Here is an 18,859-nt window from a genome sequence, read left to right as displayed (position 1 = left end):
AAGCAGAAGAAGATATTGGCAGTAAAATAAAGTAATTACTGTTCAGGTATCAGACTCCGGTGGAGCAGTTTATTTCTCAGTCACACTGACCACTTCCTGTTTCTGCTGCAGGACAGTTGAACTTGTGATCATGTTGGTCTCACAATACTTTGTGACTTCCTGTCTGTGGCTCTCGGCTCTAAACCCACTGGGATGTAAATCTTTACAAAAAAAAAGGGCTACAAATATATTGTCTTATTTTTTAAAAAGGCTTAGTAATTTCTAAAAACCACTGTAGTTTTATACATGTTATTAAAATAGAAAGAAACAGTGCATTTGTTGGGAACTATTTTCAGCAGCGGATTCATATACGTTTGGCTAGCAGTCCTTAGAAGCTGCTGGCAGGGCTTCAGACTGTTTTACTTGTTGCTTAATGGAAGACGCTCCATCGCTATGGAGACAAGTGTGGCCTGAAGTTGCGTGGTCGTATCATCATGGTGACCGCCTTCAGAGAGTAGAAGTCTGAATCCTTCCAGGAGAACCAGACGATGCCGTCCGGTCCGAGCAAGTTCTGAGCTTTCAGAGAGTACCGCCCCCCCTGGTGGAAAAACACTTCAACATGAACATATTTATACAACATGTTTCAACATTAAGTTAATATTAGTCCTACTTTCTTCTGCGTCCGTGTGCTCTACATCTTACTATATCTTGTGGTACATACAGACAGTCCTACCTTGTAGTAGACGCCGTTGAGGTTGGCGTAGAAACACTGGTGGAACCACCAGCCGGCGTGGCTGATCTCGGCACAGATGTTGCCGGTGTCTGGCGTGCTGAAGCCCTGTTGGTCGTGGTACCAGCCGAATGAATCCTCCACCGTTCCACTGAAACCAGACACATGGAGGCGGTACTGGTTCTCCTCATCCTCTATCCTGCAGGAGGAGGAGAAGAAACCATAACGTCGATAACAAACTAATGCATTCATATGATAAGTGATACTTCACTGCCTGCATCCCTTAGTTACTGTTGCTACGTCTGTCAAGCTTTCCAATCTTATAATGATAACGTGGCATCAGATTAACGGCTGATTAACGATTGTTATATAACCACCCACCTCTTACTTGCCTCATGCGTACCGCTTCACATGTGGAGAAATCTAGAGCTTGGCAGACCTCCGCCTGTCCTCAACATGTGTCTCTAACAGTTGTCTCTGTACTGTTACTGTCTATATCATCTGTCCTTCCTCCACAGTCTCTCTTTCTACCTGAAGGTGTGGTACAGGGCGTGTCTGTGGGCGTGGCTCCAGTCCTGCAGGTCGATGCGGAGGCTGTAGTGGCCATGGTTGGACAGCAGGTGGAGCTGTTGGTTGCCCAGCCAGTGTTCGCCTCGTGGCTCGCCAAAGCCGACTCGGTACTCCGACCAGCCGCGGTTAAAACTCACTGAGCCATCGTGCCGCCGCTGAAACACCGTCCAGCCCCCACCTGGGGCACACACAGAGACATACATCACGTTTAAGTATTTGCATGCTTCTCCCACTGTGACCTGTCAAAACGTCTTCCATGAAAATGTTTGTGTCCACATGATGAATTTAACTCCAATATTCACTCTCCTTTTAGCTCAGTTTTTGGTCTCCACCACCTCCTGAGGGAAACATCTGTCTCTTTAGCTGCTAAATGCTGCACTATGTTCAGCAGCTCGTCTCTAGCTGTGTCTGCCTGTAGTTAGGCGCTGAGCAGGTCGTGTACAGTTGGTTTTTAGAGATTTCTTTCTGAAAACAGTTGCCTACTGAGGTCAAAAACAACCCTGATGAGAGCGGTGAGACTGAACCACGTCAGTAAAGTTGGCCGGAAAACCAAAACAATGAGCTGAAAGACGCTAAAACGCTTCGTAGAGTCGGGGTTTGTCACTACGAGCAATGTTCATTTTTTCTGTTTTGTGCTTATGATGCATATTCCTCAATTCATTTGTGTTTAATCAAATGACCACACATACGTATATTCATTCAAATACACTCACAGATATACTGTGCACATACATGCCTTTGTGTCCATACCTCTGTGTTTGTGCAGCCACACATATTATTATTCCTTACTGAATATGCGTGTGAATATCTAACGTGCGTGTCTCACCCTCGGTCTCCATGTCGCAGTAGACGGGCAGGGTGGAGCCCGGCGACAGGACGATGGTGTAAACACCAGAACACCGAACACCATTGTGATACAGAGATGCACAGTCTGATGGACAGAGAGACATGTACTGTCCATCTGAGAGCGAGAGACAGAAACAGAGAGAGAGAGAGAGAGAGAGACAGGTCTTCACACAGCATCATGAAACCAAACCGTCAAACTATCAACTAAACCTAAAGAAACTGGTGAAATCCTGAGTTATTGCTCTGTTGTTGAGTCTGTGTTGCTGTTGTTTATTTAAATTGCATAATGTTCCTGCACCTTCATTATCATCATTGGCTGTAACCTCATTCGCTGTACAACAACAATTTACTTTACAAGACTGTCAATAGTATATCCAGCTCCTCCCATGCACTATAATGGGTGTTTATTGTCAGACACTATGCAGGTTGATTTTGTTTGTTTGATAGAAAATTAAATTAAATCTTGTATTGCTTGCTGTATAAATGTTTCAGTAGTGGTTATGTTATTGTGTCCTTGGTGTTTGGATAATAATTGTGTTTCAAACAAATTCTATCTTGGTTTCAGTTTATTGTAATCAAGCACTATGATGACTAAATGAATAGCTTATGTTGTTTGTTACAAGACAAACCAATTCAAACTGAGACCCCGAAGCCTCAAACACAGACACAATACAAACAGCAGTGGATGCAAAATTAGATTTTTGTTTGCTAAAATAAACGTCACTGTCGGATTCCCTGCAGGAAGAACTGCTGGTGTTCAAATGTTCCACGTGGCAGTAAGTTTGCAAGAACATCATGCCACATGCAACTCACCGATGTGTTTGTTGCATGTGTACCTGGTGGCAGTGTGTCTCGCATGCCGAGCAGCGGCGTCGTTCTGATGACGTTGATCGTGCAGCCTGTGTTGCGGCTCATGTGCTGCACGGCGGCTGACAGGTTGCGGAGCTGCGCCTGCAGCTCGTACAGCAGCGTTGCATGCACGTGGAGCAGCGTGTCGGCCTCGGCGTGCCGCGACTCCAGAGCACGCAACCTCTGGTCAAAGGTCGAGTTTAAACGAACACTTCCTTCACCCTGAGAGAGGAAAGGAGACAGTTTAATCTGGAGAAGGTGCTGGTGAGGTTTGTCCTGAAAACGATGCTCTAAAAAGCCAGAAAGCTGTAAAGCTCACTTGTTACCTTTAAGACTACTTTAGTTTTTGTTACTTTTTTGTCTTCATCTTGGCACAATCTAGCTATTGCGTCATTTATGCGGAATAATAAACTGAATTTAGCCCCTTGTGTAGTTTACATGCTCAGTCTGAAGGGAAAACATGGTCTACTGCTCTACAAAGACTTCTGATAAACTTCCACCAGCAAACACTAAACAATGGCACCAGTTTTTTAAAATGAGTTTGTTAAATGTCACATAGTCAGACTGCAATCTTAGCCTAACTTGGTTTTCAGCAGGGGCGGCCTGGACTGGGCCCTGGCCAAAAGGCCTGCAGCTAATCCTGTTAGCATTCAGGGTTAAGGAGGACTTAGTGGGTGTCAAGACAGAGAGATAAAGACAGGCAGATATAAACAGAGAGAGAGAGAGAGAGAAAGGAGGGTGTTGGTTTTTGTTATTATTATATTTAGTTAGTGTTTGCATCTGCCTGTGTCTTGTTTGTTCAGTTCAGTTGGTGAACATATTTGGTGAATATCAAATCCCATACTGAACTGAAGCGACAAACAGTTTTCCAGGTGGTGACACAGTAAGATTTTAGTGAAGAACTCCTTAACTGAAAGGACCCTGATCCAGAAATATATTCTCACAGCCATGTTGAACCAAGAACCACACATGGTATATTTTTATGACATATTTCTAAGATATGATTTAAGATGAATGTCATAGAACTTTGCAGGCCAACTGGAAACTTGACACTAGATAGGGACACTAGGGAACGCCAATATCTGTATTGTATTGCAAGCCGCCAGATATTCTGATGATTCTGAGATGTTTCACTCTGGATCAAAGTGCTGGACAGACAGACATTACAATGCATCCTACAGATGATGGATGCCTTGTAAATTAAAAGAACACCGCCGATTTGTACAAAAAGGGGGTCAAATCAATTAATTTTCATTAAACAAATTATTACTGAACATGGAATCTATTACAGTAATTAATCTCACACTTCTGCTCCTCATGAAATCAAACTTCTTTTCTCGCCTTTGGAATATAGTTTTGAACACAGACTGTGTGTAAAGATGGACGACGTGTTTCCACTTCCTCCCTCTGTACCAAAATGAAGCCGGATACGTTCATTTGATGTGTACTTTGATGACCTGTACCGCTGCCAGCCACCAGGGGGCGACCGAGATGTTTTGGCTTCACTTTTGGGGGGGCTGTCATGTCGTCCATCTTTCTCCACAACCGCCAACATGCAGTGTCGAGCATAAACTAGCAATTGACGCACTGAGCGTGTGTGTGGGAGGGTGTCTGTAAGTATGTCTGTCTGATCTCTCACCGGAAACTCATTTTTCTCTGTTATTTCCCTCCAGTGTTACTCCTTTTTTGTCTCACCTCTGTGCACCCACGAAGCAGATTCATAAAGCAACAGCACACATGCCTCTAAACTTGTCTGAACACACAGTAAGTGTAATTTAACTGTCACGAAACTTAAGCTGCCATTTCATTGTACATACAAAAACAAGTACATAGTAAACTAGCGAACAGCAGTGTACCTGCATCTCCAGGGCCTTGACTCGATGTTGGTGGTTTCTCAGCTCCTCCTGCAGCTCTGACATCGTCTCCCTAAGGTCCTCCAGCTGCTCCTTTCTGTTCTGGTTCTCGTGGAGCCAATGTGAGACATCGTCTGTACAGCGGAACATATCCGGGCAGCGTTTCTGCGACGTTCCCACTGGCACTGGAGGCAGTGTTGCCATCAGCCGGCACTGGCCGTCAGACGTCAGCTGGCTGCTGTACTCGCCGCACTGTGCTGCTGCGCTACCAATAGTCTGGTTGAAGGTTTGGTTGGTGCTGTCGCCAACACCAGTGTTGCCACTGCGTATTATCGGCGGGGCGTCCGGGTGCAGGTCAGAGTGTGTTTCCAGGAGGGAGGAGGGAGGATGCCAGTCAGCGTCCTCATAGTTGTCCTTGTTTATGTCCCAGTTTGTTTCAATGTTTGTGTTTGGTACATCCCTGCTTGTTTGGATGTCCAAGTCCAGCACATCCCCGTTTGTTTCCGTGAGGGTGTTTCGGTGTACATCCTCATCATGTCCAACATCTGTGTGTTCATCAGAGGTCACATAGTCACCAGTGACAGGCTGGTAACACCAGCCGATCAGTAAGACAAAGGTCAGTAAAATGGATCGCCCCTTCATCGTTAGCATTCAGTATCTATCTATCCCTCCCTGGTTGTTGCTAACAATTATCCACAGCAACTTCGTGGTGGAGTCTGTTTAAATTACCGGCTCAACATCAGGGTCAGACGTCATAGCAGCAAGACGGGGTCTAGACTTCTCCCAAAGTTAGGCTTGAGTTGTAGGCTTGGATGCAGGATGGAAAACAAGAAGACACAAAGTGAAACAAGTAGATGAAGTTCCAGCTGGACCCCTTCTGTAACATCCCAGTCTGGTTTCTGTGAAGGTGCCCAACCTGGTCCAATGGCAGGACTGCTTTAACATTCACTGGACTGGTAGTGGAAGAGATCTCTACAAGTCGTGTTCACTTTTAGCCCAGGAAACAGGGTTACAATCAGTGAGAGAAACAAATTTACATCAGTGTGATGCCAAGAAACCTTGAAATCCTTGAAGTGAGAAAAAACCTGATCCAAACCCAGCCCGGACCCAGCTCAGGTCCAGGCCAGGTCAAACAAAAGGTTCAGACCTGCAGGTTTAATCTCTGGAAACAAACTGTTGAAGAGCTGAAATGAAGTCCAGATGAACTTTCACAAAAATCTGTGATCACACAATCACAAACGGCTGGACATAATGAATTCTTTACAATCTTCAGTGGGACAAATTAGCGACACACTCTGGGTAAATGAAGATCCTTTTTAAACTACAGAAACATGGCTGAGTGAGTTCAGTACAAGGACATTTTACTGGAAATGTTTGAGATGGGTTCAAGTTCATGGAAACCCAGGCCCATGAAAACACCCCCTGTTGGTGCATTCAAGGATGCTCCGACATCCTTGATAATCTTGTGTTTTGCAGGATTGATGTTCTTGTCTGGCGATAACGTTGTCCTTTTCACGTTTACATCTTTTGTGTTTTCCTTGTCCTTAAATCCACCTTAAAGACAGTTTTCAGAAAAAGGCCCTGCTTTCACCACATGATGGCAATGCAACTTTAACAACAGAGCTGGAGGTGAATAAATGCTGACTGTGTGTGTTTATCATCAACAAGTGTTTGTCTTTGCCAGCTGATTTTCTGAGACATGAAGTGTAATCAATGGAAAGCAATCAAGCTAAAAACTGATGACAAGCTTTGCAAGCAGGTATGAAAAGCATTGGCTTAAAACATCAAAAAGCACTGCTACGATCGTTTGGTTAACGTGGACATTAGTTTGAAGTTGAAACACAAAGGAACCACATTCCTACCTGTCACCCTGTATGTCCCAGCATCCCTGCGCTGAATTCATGTCAATGGAAAAGCTTCAAGGCAGCCAGGAGACTGTGTGTGTGTGTGTGTGTGTGTGATTATCCTCGAAAGGGATTGGCAGCCTTTGGCCTGGAAGGTAACAGATTACATATAATGGGATTAGAGTAATGTGACTATTAGGGGTGGGGGAAGACATCGATACACCATAGTACTGTGATATTTTGCATGGCAATATTGTATTGTTACATGGACGCCAAGTATCGATCTTACACATTATTAATATTGCAAATACAAAGTTGCTGAAGGGGCTGCATTACTTTTTTGCACAAGATGCATTGTTCAAAATACCAGCAACAGTACAGCAGTACTCACCACACACCTTTGCATGCAGTTAAGTCGGACTATGTCGACTGTAATACAAACAGTTCACTGTGTCAGATGCAACATTTATGACAGTGTATAATTTGCAGTATTGTATCGTGGAGCGTCGGAAGGAAATCGTCAGCTGATGCACTGATCTGTTGATTTCATGTTTGTGGGAACGGATCTGCAGCATGGCTCTAGGGATGGCAATGTTGGTTGGTCCAGACTGAAATAGCTCAACAATTATTTGATGGATTGCCATGAAATCATGTACAAATATTCATGATCCTCAGGGGATGAGTCCTAATCACTCTGGAGATCCCCTGACTTTTCCTCTAGTGCCACCATGAGGTTGACGTTTGTGTTTTTTGTGAAATTATTTTGTCCACAGACCTTCTGGTAGACTGGTATGAGGAAGAGGTGGGATCGCTGACACGACTGTCGTACTGTGGCATCAGCCCTTGTCAGAGTGCACAGGACCGAGAAGCTGCAGAGAGAGAATTTGCTCTGCAGTGCCGAGATGTGAGCGTACTGTTGGACAATGCTGTAAATAATCAGCCGGAACATTTTAAATATGGCCTCAAAGGCCTGATTGACTTTCTGCGTGTGTTATACCGAATACATTTTCAAATTTATTTGGATTCTCTTCACTTGCTTGTCATAATGGGAGCATTTGTTGTACGAGGGAGAATAAAGATGTGAGTCATCTGTCTAGAATTGAGGATTACTGATTTCCAGGATGATGATATCAGAGATAGAAGGAATATGTGCCCACTCTGGGATTAAAACAAGGCTTCTAACGAATAGGGGTCTCAAAGGTGCTTAGAGATGCATATTGTTCATTCATTCATGACGGGTTTCCTGCAGATACTGTAGCTTGTACGCTATTATTCCATGTCTGCAGCTCAGGATAACATGACCAACTTTGTGAGAATTAAATCTTTTCAGACACAATGAGAAAAATCTTTTTAAAAAATCCACACACTGTTGATTAGCTCTGTAAATAATAAATGCAACGTTGTGGTCACGTGTATCTTGTCAGGCATTCATCATTTTTCTTCAATACTAAAATAAGAAAAGGATTATTCAAAAATGGATGATCAATTTATTTTCCAGAACATATGAAACATGCCAACCATGTTTAAGAAAGGCCTAATAATAATTGACATACTTATTTATATCCATTGCCTTACTTAGTATTTGGATATTATTGCTGCTGGATCTAGTTTTTTTTTCTATTCTAGTTGGTTGAACATATGTTCTATTTGTTTATTTTTATTAATGGATAAACTTGCTGTTGTTGTAACTTAATACATGAAGTTTCTAAACATGTATAAAGAATGTATAAGACATGATGAATTAATAACAAACTCATGGAAACTGCTGATTTGATGAAATCTTTATTATTATGAAATCTTGAAACCAACATTAAAACAAGTACACAAGAGAGAGAGAAAGAGAGAGAGACAGTGTCACAGAGTGCAGACTGAGAGCAGTAGCAGAGTGAAACCAGCAGCAGAGTCCCAGTGAGTCGGGTCAGGACTGGGAACACTGGTCTCTCCTCAGTGTCTCTGAGAGCGGAGCCTGGGAGCCCTGGGTGGCCTCGCAGGTCACAGAGCCCACCTTCCCCCACTGGTCTGCAGTTAGCCTCAGGGTGCTGCTCCAGCTGTAGTGGCCGTCCTTCTCCAGCACCCCGGGGCTCCTGCTCTCCTCCCAGCTGCTGCTGCTGCTGCTGCCGTCCACCTTCCAGGCCAGACTCCAGTCTGAGGGGAAGCCCTTGTTGGCCAGGCACATGAGCGTGGCCTTCCCCTGATCCACCTCCTCAATGGAGGGGGGCAGCACCGTCAGGGTGGGGGTGACTCGACCCACTGCCGAGAGAGAGAGATTAATAAAGTTTATATGAGGGAAACTAAACTTCATCCTGTTGGTTGCAGCAGAGGAGGCTTCTAGTTCTGTTGGTCCTCCTTAGATCGGATGAAACTGGTCTTAAACGTTTCACTTCCCTCTCTGAGCTCGGTAACCATGGCAACAGACAGGCATCACTGCTGAACCATGGCAACAGACAGGTTTCAGTAGTGAAGATAAAAAGTTAAAACTGGCACAGAAGATGCAGATTCTGAGGCTCTTCTTGTTTTAACTATCTTCAATATTTCTTGTCTCAATCCAAAACCTCATAAATGATGATATGTGTTTGTTCTCTTCATGTAAACATGAATCATCACTGAAAAGTCCGGCTTCATTACTGAAACATTTTATTAATATTGTTAATGACTGAACTTCTCATTTAAAATATGTCGATTGGATTTAAAATCATTCATCTGGGAGAAAGATCGAGTAATAGCCATGCGCGTTAAACACTGAACCAAACGTTACTGGCAGAGTTCTTGAGCCAGAATATTAAAACTTAAACTTTTAAGAATATTTCCTTTATACAATGCAGAGTAGTTTTTTACAATTTAATATTAAGAATGTACAAGTTTTAGTGCAACAACATTATTCATTGGAGTGGATTTTATTTTGGTTCACGACACTGTGAAGCCTTCAAGAACTGCTGCAAATACATCAAATTTCTAATGTCAGACAAAATATTGAAGTCAGGTCTACAGCTAAAAAATTCAAATACAATACATATAAAATTTGGGTTATTAAAGGAGATAAATGTACTTACAGTTAACATCCAGTCTGGTTCCTCCACCGAACGTGTACCACAGTGATACAAAGTCATTGAGCCGCCGTACAAAAACCTCTGACTGTAGAGAGACACGGCTCTCTGACTCTGACACAAACAAACTCACCAAAATTAGATTCTGTTGCTCAAATTCTGTCAGATAAAATGAAAAGTGACAATAACACAGAGCCACATATTTACAGAATGTATGTTTTTATTACATATATATTCATTTAAAATCAAATCTATATTAACATTATATAGCAACAAATTTAGAGAAGACAAAACATTTTCAAACTAAATTTGTCCTCGAGCATGAAGCCAGAATCATATAAAATGTGTATTAAATAATTTCTAATCAATAATGTGATAAAGTGATTGATCCATTGATTAACAGCATCATCAGAGTGATCCAAGTCCCTGTTGGAGTCAGTCAGAGCATTTCCATAGAGAGCCACTTTGCATCAGCAGCTCCATGCTCCAGTGCTCTGGGAGAGTTTATAGTCCTGAGAGTTGAACACTGGATGACTGACAGCTGTCCTTCATGACAACAGAAGCCACAGAAATCCTCCTCATCAAAAACATGACTTTGACCTCCGTCCTCATCTGGACTCTCCTCTGCTGCTGCTTCACAGGTAAAGTCCAGAGAATCAAACCGCTCTCCTCTATGAACATCCGTCCCTCTGAAATGAAGCCCACAAAACCACGACGCTGCTTTATGTTGTTGTCTCTGTGTCCTCAGAGTCCAGAGGCCAGGTCACAGTGACTCAGCCTGGAGCAGTGAGCTCTGCTCTGGGAGGCTCCGTCTCCATCAGATGTAGGACCAGTCAGAATGTTTATTTTAACAGCCCAAACCACTACTTAGCCTGGTACCAACAGAGAGATGGAGAAGCTCCTAAACTCCTCATTTACTATGCTAGCACTCGAGCATCAGGGATTCCAGGTCGTTTTACAGGCAGTGGATCAAACTCTGACTTCACTCTGACCATCAGTGGAGTCCAGACTGAAGATGCAGCAGTTTACTACTGTCAGAGTTATCATGAAATTGGGAGTCAGCGTGTGTTCACACAGTGAAAAAGCGTCGTACAAAAACCTCCCTCAGTCAGACTGAACAGAAACTGAACTGACTGCTGCAGCTGGAAGCTACTGCAGAGACTGATACACTTCACTGAGGACACACACACACACACACACACACACACACACACACACACACACACATTGTAAAGACATCTTAATCAAACAGATTGAACATTTCACAATTGTTGCTTTAATGATAATTGAACATGTATCAAAAAAACAACAAAAGTTCAATGAAAGTTCTCACCATGTGTTTATATCTCAGTGTGATCCCATGATCTTGTCTGATTTGTCAAATATTCAAGAGGAGCCAACCTGCGACAGTTAATGAGAAAAGTCTTGGTCATGACCTTTGACCTCAGCTTAATACTGGATCACAGCTAAATCAACTACATCCAGTTCAAAGAATATATGAAGACACATCCCAAACTTTTAGGATGAAAGACGACCCAACGAAAACCTGTACATCCCTCAAATGAAAGAAAACATTATATATATATGTATAAACTTATGTCATCTAAGGAAAAGCTCAATCTCAAATTGATTCATAAAAAGACAAAAGACATAAGTGACCTACATACATGAGTTTATTACTGTCAGCAGTGTGACAGCTGGCCGTTCACACAGTCATACAACGTCACACGAAAACCTCCCTCAGCTGGAGAGGAACTGATCTGAATCAACAGCTGCACAGAAACTGAAATATAACAAGATATGACTAAAATATTCCTCATATCTACATGTAGTTCTAACATCTTCAACATGTCTATACTACATTTAATGAAATCAATTTTATTCTTATCGACCACCTTGTTTTTGTCTCAAATGTATCGCCTTCTCTGAGTTGTAGTCAACTGATGTCAACTCTCTCACCAGACAAGTTTAGATGACAATACTTTGTTTCTCCAATAAATTCAACAGTCAGTGTTGAAGTGAATCCCTGTAATTGAACTGAAAAACGTACAAGTGAATTTATAAAGTCATGAAATCGGAACCTTTTTCACGCATGGTGAGTGTCTTTTTTATTCCACAAATTCAAACTCACGTCAGACTATTGTAGATTTCTTTAAAGGTCATTTCAACATGACCTTCATGCCCACAGGAATCCTGTCTGCTGTGTTATACCTCTGCAAACTGAAGACATTATCATGTTTTATGCAGTTAAAACACCTCAGAATTGTTCTTATAAAATGAGCTACAACAAATAGAAGATGTCCTTCATTATCATTTGTTTAATACTTTTAGATGTTAAATACAATGAGACATTAGATTAAATAATAACTTCCTTGGAAACATTTTTGATTTAAAGAAAAACATCTTTATTGTCTGAAATGTTAATATGAGGAATAGAAAATATCACTATTCAAAATTTTATTAAGTCAGAGAGAGAGAGAGAGAAAGAGAGAGAGACAGTGTCACAGAGTGCAGACTGAGAGCAGTAGCAGAGTGAAACCAGCAGCAGAGTCCCAGTGAGTCGGGTCAGGACTGGGAACACTGGTCTCTCCTCAGTGTCTCTGAGAGCGGAGCCTGGGAGCCCTGGGTGGCCTCGCAGGTCACAGAGCCCACCTTCCCCCACTGGTCTGCAGTTAGCCTCAGGGTGCTGCTCCAGCTGTAGTGGCCGTCCTTCTCCAGCACCCCGGGGCTCCTGCTCTCCTCCCAGCTGCTGCTGCTGCTGCTGCTGCCGTCCACCTTCCAGGCCAGACTCCAGTCTGAGGGGAAGCCCTTGTTGGCCAGGCACATGAGCGTGGCCTTCCCCTGATCCAGCTCCTCAATTGAGGGGGGCAGCACCGTCAGGGTGGGACGGGCATCACCTAGGAGACACCAATCAGCTTAGAGGACGGGGACCACACAGCTGTCAATCAACCACCAGACACTTGGACACCTTCACTGTGTGAGAGCTGATTTTCTCCTTTAAGGAGTTTCTGTCAGATGGTTTTTCTGCTCCACCAGTCACTCACTCACACATTGTTTCACTTCCCTTTAAGAAGCCTCTCATGCATCTCAGCACAGAGAGAATCATCATACAGGACGACCTGAAATATATCAAACTACACTGGAAATAAAAGGAGCACGTTTGGCAAAAGATCTCAACTATACATGACTTTAAAGTATTCAGTGGAAACTTGAATAAATACAGAAAATGAAATGACGAAAATCAAATGTTCTTCGTGTACATTTAAATCATCATCAGTTGAAAAGATTTTCAAACAGGATTTGAGACAATATATGACACAATAAAGAGATCAGAGATTTTACACATGTTCAAATACCCGTCTTTATCTTCACTCTGTTCAGTTTTACTTGAGCACGTTTGAATCCATCATAACAACAGTTATCATTGTGGTGTAAAATTTAACACTAATCCTGGTGATTAAAGTTTGATCTTTTCTCCACTTGAAGCTGTTTAAACTTCAGTGTGACAGGAATGTGTAAAGACAGTTTAGTAAAGCTGCTCTGAGTCAGCCTCCATGATAAAGGAGGAGAAATAAAGACATGAAGACTAAAAGTGTTCAAACAAGATATATTTATCTGCCTCCAACATCCAAAAAGTGGATTTAAAACATTACTTTACAATATTTTATTGAGTATTTGTGCAGAAACTTACTTCCAACATCCAGTCTGGTTCCTCCACCGAACGTGTACCACAGTGATACAAAGTCATTGAGCCGCCGTACAAAAACCTCTGACTGTAGAGAGACACGGCTCTCTGACTCTGACAGACTGAACTGAACCTACAAGCCCTCAAGATGCAACTTTACCATTAAAGATGGAAGCAATGATTTATCCTCCGGGTTCATATTTGATTATTATTACAATGAGTTTTTGAATTTATATTGTTGAAGTGAACTTTGTCTCTCAGTGCAAAATATTTCTGTAAAAATTATACATTAATATAGAAAGTCAACTAGTTTTCTGGCATGCTGAACATGAAGGAAGAACAACAGCTACTGAAGTAAAAGAGGTTTTTAAAGGTTTGACTTACTTCCAACATCCAGTCTGGTTCCTCCACCAAAAGTCCTCCACAGTGATACAAAGTCATTGAGCCGCCGTACAAAAACCTCTGACTGTAGAGAGACACGGCTCTCTGACTCTGACACAAACAAACTCACCAAAATTAGATTCTGTTGCTCAAATTCTGTCAGATAAAATGAAAAGTGACAATAACACAGAGCCCCAGATTTACAGAATGTATGTTTTTATTACATATATATTCATTTAAAATCACATTTATATTAATTTTATATAGCAACAAATTTATAGAAGACAAAATATTTTGAAACTAAATTTGTCCTCGAGCATGAAGCCAGAATCATATAAAATGTGTATTAAATAATTTCTAATCAATAATCTGATAAAGTGATTGATCCATTGATTAACAGCATCATCAGAGTGATCCAAGTCCCTGTTGGAGTCAGTCAGAGCATTTCCATAGAGAGCCACTTTGCATCAGCAGCTCCATGCTCCAGTGCTCTGGGAGAGTTTATAGTCCTGAGAGTTGAACAGTGGATGACTGACAGCTGTCCTTCATGACAACAGAAGCCACAGAAATCCTCCTCATCAAAAACATGACTTTGACCTCCGTCCTCATCTGGACTCTCCTCTGCTGCTGCTTCACAGGTAAAGTCCAGAGAATCAAACCGCTCTCCTCTATGAACATCCGTCCCTCTGAAATGAAGCCCACAAAACCACGACGCTGCTTTATGTTGTTGTCTCTGTGTCCTCAGAGTCCAGAGGCCAGGTCACAGTGACTCAGCCTGGAGCAGTGAGCTCTGCTCTGGGAGGCTCCGTCTCCATCAGATGTAGGACCAGTCAGAATGTTTATAATAACTTCGGATACCACTACTTAGCCTGGTACCAACAGAGAGATGGAGAAGCTCCTAAACTCCTCATTTATCGAGCTAGCACTCGAGCATCAGGGATTCCAGGTCGTTTTACAGGCAGTGGATCAAACTCTGACTTCACTCTGACCATCAGTGGAGTCCAGACTGAAGATGCAGCAGTTTACTACTGTCAGAGTTATCACTATATCAACAGTCAGGATGTGTTCACACAGTGAAAAAGCGTCGTACAAAAACCTCCCTCAATCAGACTGAACAGAAACTGAACTGACTGCTGCAGCTGGAAGCTACTGCAGAGACTGATACACTTCACTGAGGACACACACACACACACACACACACACACACACACACACACACACACACAGTCATCAGATTGAACATTTCACCATTGTTGCTTTACAATGAAAAATGAATCAAAACAAGTTAAATGACTGGAAACTAAATTATTTTCTACATGACAGCTTCTCACCATCTCCTCGTATCTCATTATAACTCCATGTCCCAAATGAATAGAAAGGAGCCAACGTGGGATAATAAATATGAAAAGTCTTGGTCGTGATCTTTGACCTCAGCTTCATATTGAATCCCAGAAATCAGGAAAACCAAAAGCCACACAACAATCCCAGGCTGAGAGGCAGCAAGACCAGCAGTCCTTTCCAGGCCAGGTGCTCCTCACTGAAGACTGAAGATCATGATGTAGCACACCTGGGCAGAGCCAGAGAGGACAGAGGAGGCAAAGGAGACAAACAGCACAGGGAACGCATACAGCCCTTACAAAGGGACAGACACAGATCCAGGGCTGCTGCTGGCTTTGTGGTGCCCCCCCCCCCCCCCCCCCAGAACTATACAATAACAGTATATATAAGAACATATATTAATATAGTATGTAGCAGGAGTATTCAAATACAATTCAAAGAGGTCCAGTTAGAGAAGATTTCCTCAAGCATAAAATAAAGTGCTTAATTTCAGAGAAGTGACAGAAAAAGTGTAGCTTGAGTTTGGCTTTTCCTTTTTTGTGAACTCCATTTTGGCTGTCTGTTTTCTCTTTTCAGAGCACGCCATGTGAAGTGACTTTTCTTTGACTCGTTGACTCTCGTCTCTCCTTTATGTGCGTCTCCCTCACCGACTCCAGTCGCAACACATGCAACTGGTCTGTGAGGTTCCTGGGCCGCTGAAACCAGTGCCGTAAAGGAAATCAAACAGAAGCGCTCCGTCAAAATGTAATAACTCTCCAGTTTCTGTCTTGGTGCCTCTCACATAGATCAGCATCCGAAACCTTCACAATCAAAATATTATTTTAAATATATAAACTCATGTTATGCAGCGAAAAAGCTCAATATTCATTGGAATCATTAAAAAAAGACATCATGACCTTCTTCGTATTACTAATTAATGATAAAATTCTCACTATTAGAGACAGAATTGATCACCTCCTGTCTTCAGGTGGTATCTTACCTTCAAACACAGGAATCTCAGAAATAGCTGTAAAACCTGATGTATATTTAGATTGCTTTTCTCCCATTGACCTTCACCAAATTACTAAAACCATCTCTTCATCTAAGCCATCAACTTGTCTCTTAGACCCCATCCCAACCTGGCTGCTCAAAGAGGTTTTACCTTTAGTCAGCACTTCTTTACTAGACATGATCAATCTGTCTTTATTAACAGGCTACGTACCACAGTCCTTTAAAGTAGCTGTAATTAAACCTCTTCTTAAAAAGCCCACTCTTGATCCAGAGGTTTTAGCCAACTATAGACCTATATCTAACCTTCCCTTTCTCTCCAAGATTCTTGAGAAAGCAGTCGCCAACCAGCTGTGTGATTTTCTACATGACAATAAGTTGCTTGAGGACTTTCAGTCAGGTTTCAGAGCTCATCATAGCACAGAGACAGCACTGGTGAAAGTTACAGATGACCTTCTAACTGCATCAGACAAAGGACTTGTCTCTATACTTGTTTTGTTAGATCTTAGTGCTGCATTCGACACCATTGACCATCATATCCTATTACAGAGACTGGAACATTTAATTGGCATCAAAGGAACCGCACTAAGCTGGTTTAAGTCGTATTTATCAGATCGATCTCAGTTTGTACATGTTAACGATGAATCCTCCATGTACGCCAAAGTCAGTCATGGAGTTCCACAAGGTTCTGTGCTTGGACCAATACTATTCACCTTATATATGCTTCCTTTAGGAGATATCATTAGAAAACACTCCATACATTTTCATTGCTATGCGGATGATACCCAGCTATATTTATCGATCAAGCCAGAAGAACCTCATCAGTTAGCCAAGCTCCAAGCATGCCTTAAGGACATAAAGACCTGGATGACCTGTAATTATCTGATGTTGAACTCGGACAAGACAGAAGTTATTGTTCTTGGCCCTGAACACCTCAGAAACACAGTATCTAAGGATATTGTTACCCTAGATGGCATTGCCCTGGCCTCCAGCGCCACCGTGAGGAATCTCGGAGTTGTCTTAGATCAGGACATGTCCTTTAACTCCCACGTAAAACAAACTTCAAGGACTGCCTTCTTTCACCTCCGTAACATTGCAAAAATCCGGAAGATCCTGTCTCAAACAGATGAAGAAAAATGAGTCCATGCATTTGTCACGTCTAGGCTTGATTATTGCAATTCCTTATTATCAGGCTGTCCCAATAAGTCCCTGAGGACTCTCCAGCTGATCCAGAATGCTGCAGCACGTGTACTGACAGGAACCAGGAAAAGAGATCATATTTCTCCTGTATTAGCTTCGCTGCACTGGCTCCCTGTAAAATGTAGAATAGATTTAAAAGCCTTCTCCTGACTTACAAAGCTCTTACTGGTCAGGCACCATCATATCTTAAAGAGCTCATAGTACCCTATTACCCCACTAGAGCACTCCGCTTCCAGAATGCAGGGTTGCTTGTGGTTCCTAGAGTCTCCAAAAGCAGAACAGGAGCCAGAGCCTTCAGCTATCAAGCTCCTCTCCTGTGGAATCGGCTCCCAGTTTGGGTCCGGGAGGCAGACACACTCTCTACTTTTAAGAGTTGACTTAAAACTTTGCTTTTTGATAAGGCTTATAGTTAAGGTTATGCTGCCCAGTTATGCTGCTATAGGCCTACACTGCTGGGGGACTTCCCATGATGCACTGAGCTTTCCTCCTCTCCCTCTTCATCTTTGCACATTCATCACAGTCCAATGCATGTTACTAACTTTATTTCTTCCCCGGAGTTTCTTTGTGCTTTGTCGTCTGGCAGGTTGCTGTGGATCGTGGTCCTGGTACGCCTGGGTGCTGCCGCCATGGGCCTGCCTGACTCTCATCACTACAGTTATTATGTTTAGTCGTAGTTCTGTTACTATTAAAGCTGCTATTATTAATGTCAGCTAGTATTACAGCTGTAACTATTAGTATCAGTCATATTTCCAGTATTATTATAATTATAGCTGCTATTTCTACGGCTAGTGCTGCCATACATCTCTGCCTGTCTGTCTGTCTGTCTGTCTGTCTGTCTATCTGTCTCTCCCCCTCTCTCTCTCTCTCTCTCTCTCAAACCCAACCGGTCAAAGCAGATGACCCCCCCAGCTAGAGTCTGGTTCTGCTCGAGGTTTCTGCCTCTTAAAAGGAAGTTTTTCCTTGCCACTGTCGCCAAAGTGCTGTCTCATGGTGGGACCTGTTGGGTCTCTGTAATAACATTATAAAGAGTCGGTCTAGACCTGCTCTATTTGTAAAGTGTCATGAGATGACTTTTGGTGTGATTTGGCGTTATATAAATAAAATTGAATGGAATTGAAATTGAATACTATATCGCCATTTATCTCTCCACATCAGTCGTCCACTAACTTTGTGGAGCTTTCAGTCATATCACATGATCTTCCTCAGCAGATGGAGTCGCCCAGTTGTCATTGAATTGGAGGTGCTGAAACTCCCATTCCTCCGAGCATTTGTGGGACTTCTTGGCCATGTTAGCTTCAAAGTTCAAAGGAATCCATGACACTAATATTAATATCACTAATTATTGTCATAAAAGACCATATTACCAAACTTGAAAGACAAAAAACTGTCCTCAAATCACTGGATGAGTTTACTACCAGACTTTTGGTAGTGACTCGACCAACTGCAGAGAGAGAGACTAATAAAGTTCATATGAGGGAAACTAAACTCCATCCTGTTGGTTGCAGCAGAGGAGGCTTCTAGTTCTGTTGGTCCTCCTTAGATCAGATGAAACT

At 42.5% G+C, this 18,859-nt stretch overlaps 1 protein-coding gene and 2 gene segments (V, D, J or C); all 3 read right to left on the bottom strand.

The window, feature by feature from the left end:
- Positions 1–430: 430 nt before the first annotated feature.
- LOC139299011 (angiopoietin-2-like) lies at positions 431–5,469 on the bottom strand. The gene is made up of 6 exons (XM_070921854.1): positions 4,831–5,469; positions 2,962–3,196; positions 2,106–2,240; positions 1,241–1,457; positions 713–908; positions 431–577 (listed from the first exon to the last, which is right to left on the bottom strand). The coding sequence occupies exons 1-6, from the start codon at positions 5,467–5,469 to the stop codon at positions 431–433; spliced, it is 1,569 nt and encodes a 522-aa protein (XP_070777955.1).
- Positions 5,470–8,481: 3,012 nt separating this feature from the next.
- LOC139299306 (Ig kappa-b4 chain C region-like) lies at positions 8,482–10,762 on the bottom strand. The segment is given in 3 exon segments: positions 8,482–8,921; positions 9,722–9,829; positions 10,708–10,762. Coding segments are annotated over 3 exon segments (495 nt in total).
- A 1,432-nt stretch (positions 10,763–12,194) lies between these two features.
- LOC139299305 (Ig kappa-b4 chain C region-like) lies at positions 12,195–15,130 on the bottom strand. The segment is given in 3 exon segments: positions 12,195–12,612; positions 13,407–13,533; positions 15,113–15,130. Coding segments are annotated over 3 exon segments (477 nt in total).
- Between the last annotated feature and the right edge of the window lie 3,729 nt (positions 15,131–18,859).

This window comes from Enoplosus armatus, chromosome 16, assembly GCF_043641665.1.
Source record: "Enoplosus armatus isolate fEnoArm2 chromosome 16, fEnoArm2.hap1, whole genome shotgun sequence".
NCBI classification, from domain to species: domain Eukaryota; kingdom Metazoa; phylum Chordata; class Actinopteri; order Centrarchiformes; family Enoplosidae; genus Enoplosus; species Enoplosus armatus.
The sequence above is the reverse complement of the archived record's forward strand: the minus strand, read 5'-3'. Positions and strand labels throughout refer to the sequence as shown.

Coding starts and splice junctions, on each gene's coding strand:
- LOC139299011 (XM_070921854.1), bottom strand. CDS start 5,469: ATGAAGGGGCGATCCATTTTACTGACCTTTGTCTTACTGATCGGCTGG. Junction 3,197..4,830: donor TCAAGGCCCTGGAGATGCAG/GTACACTGCTGT, acceptor TTCCTCTCTCAG/GGTGAAGGAAGTGTTCGTTT. Junction 1,458..2,105: donor CTGCGACATGGAGACCGAGG/GTGAGACACGCA, acceptor TGTGTGCCCCAG/GTGGGGGCTGGACGGTGTTT.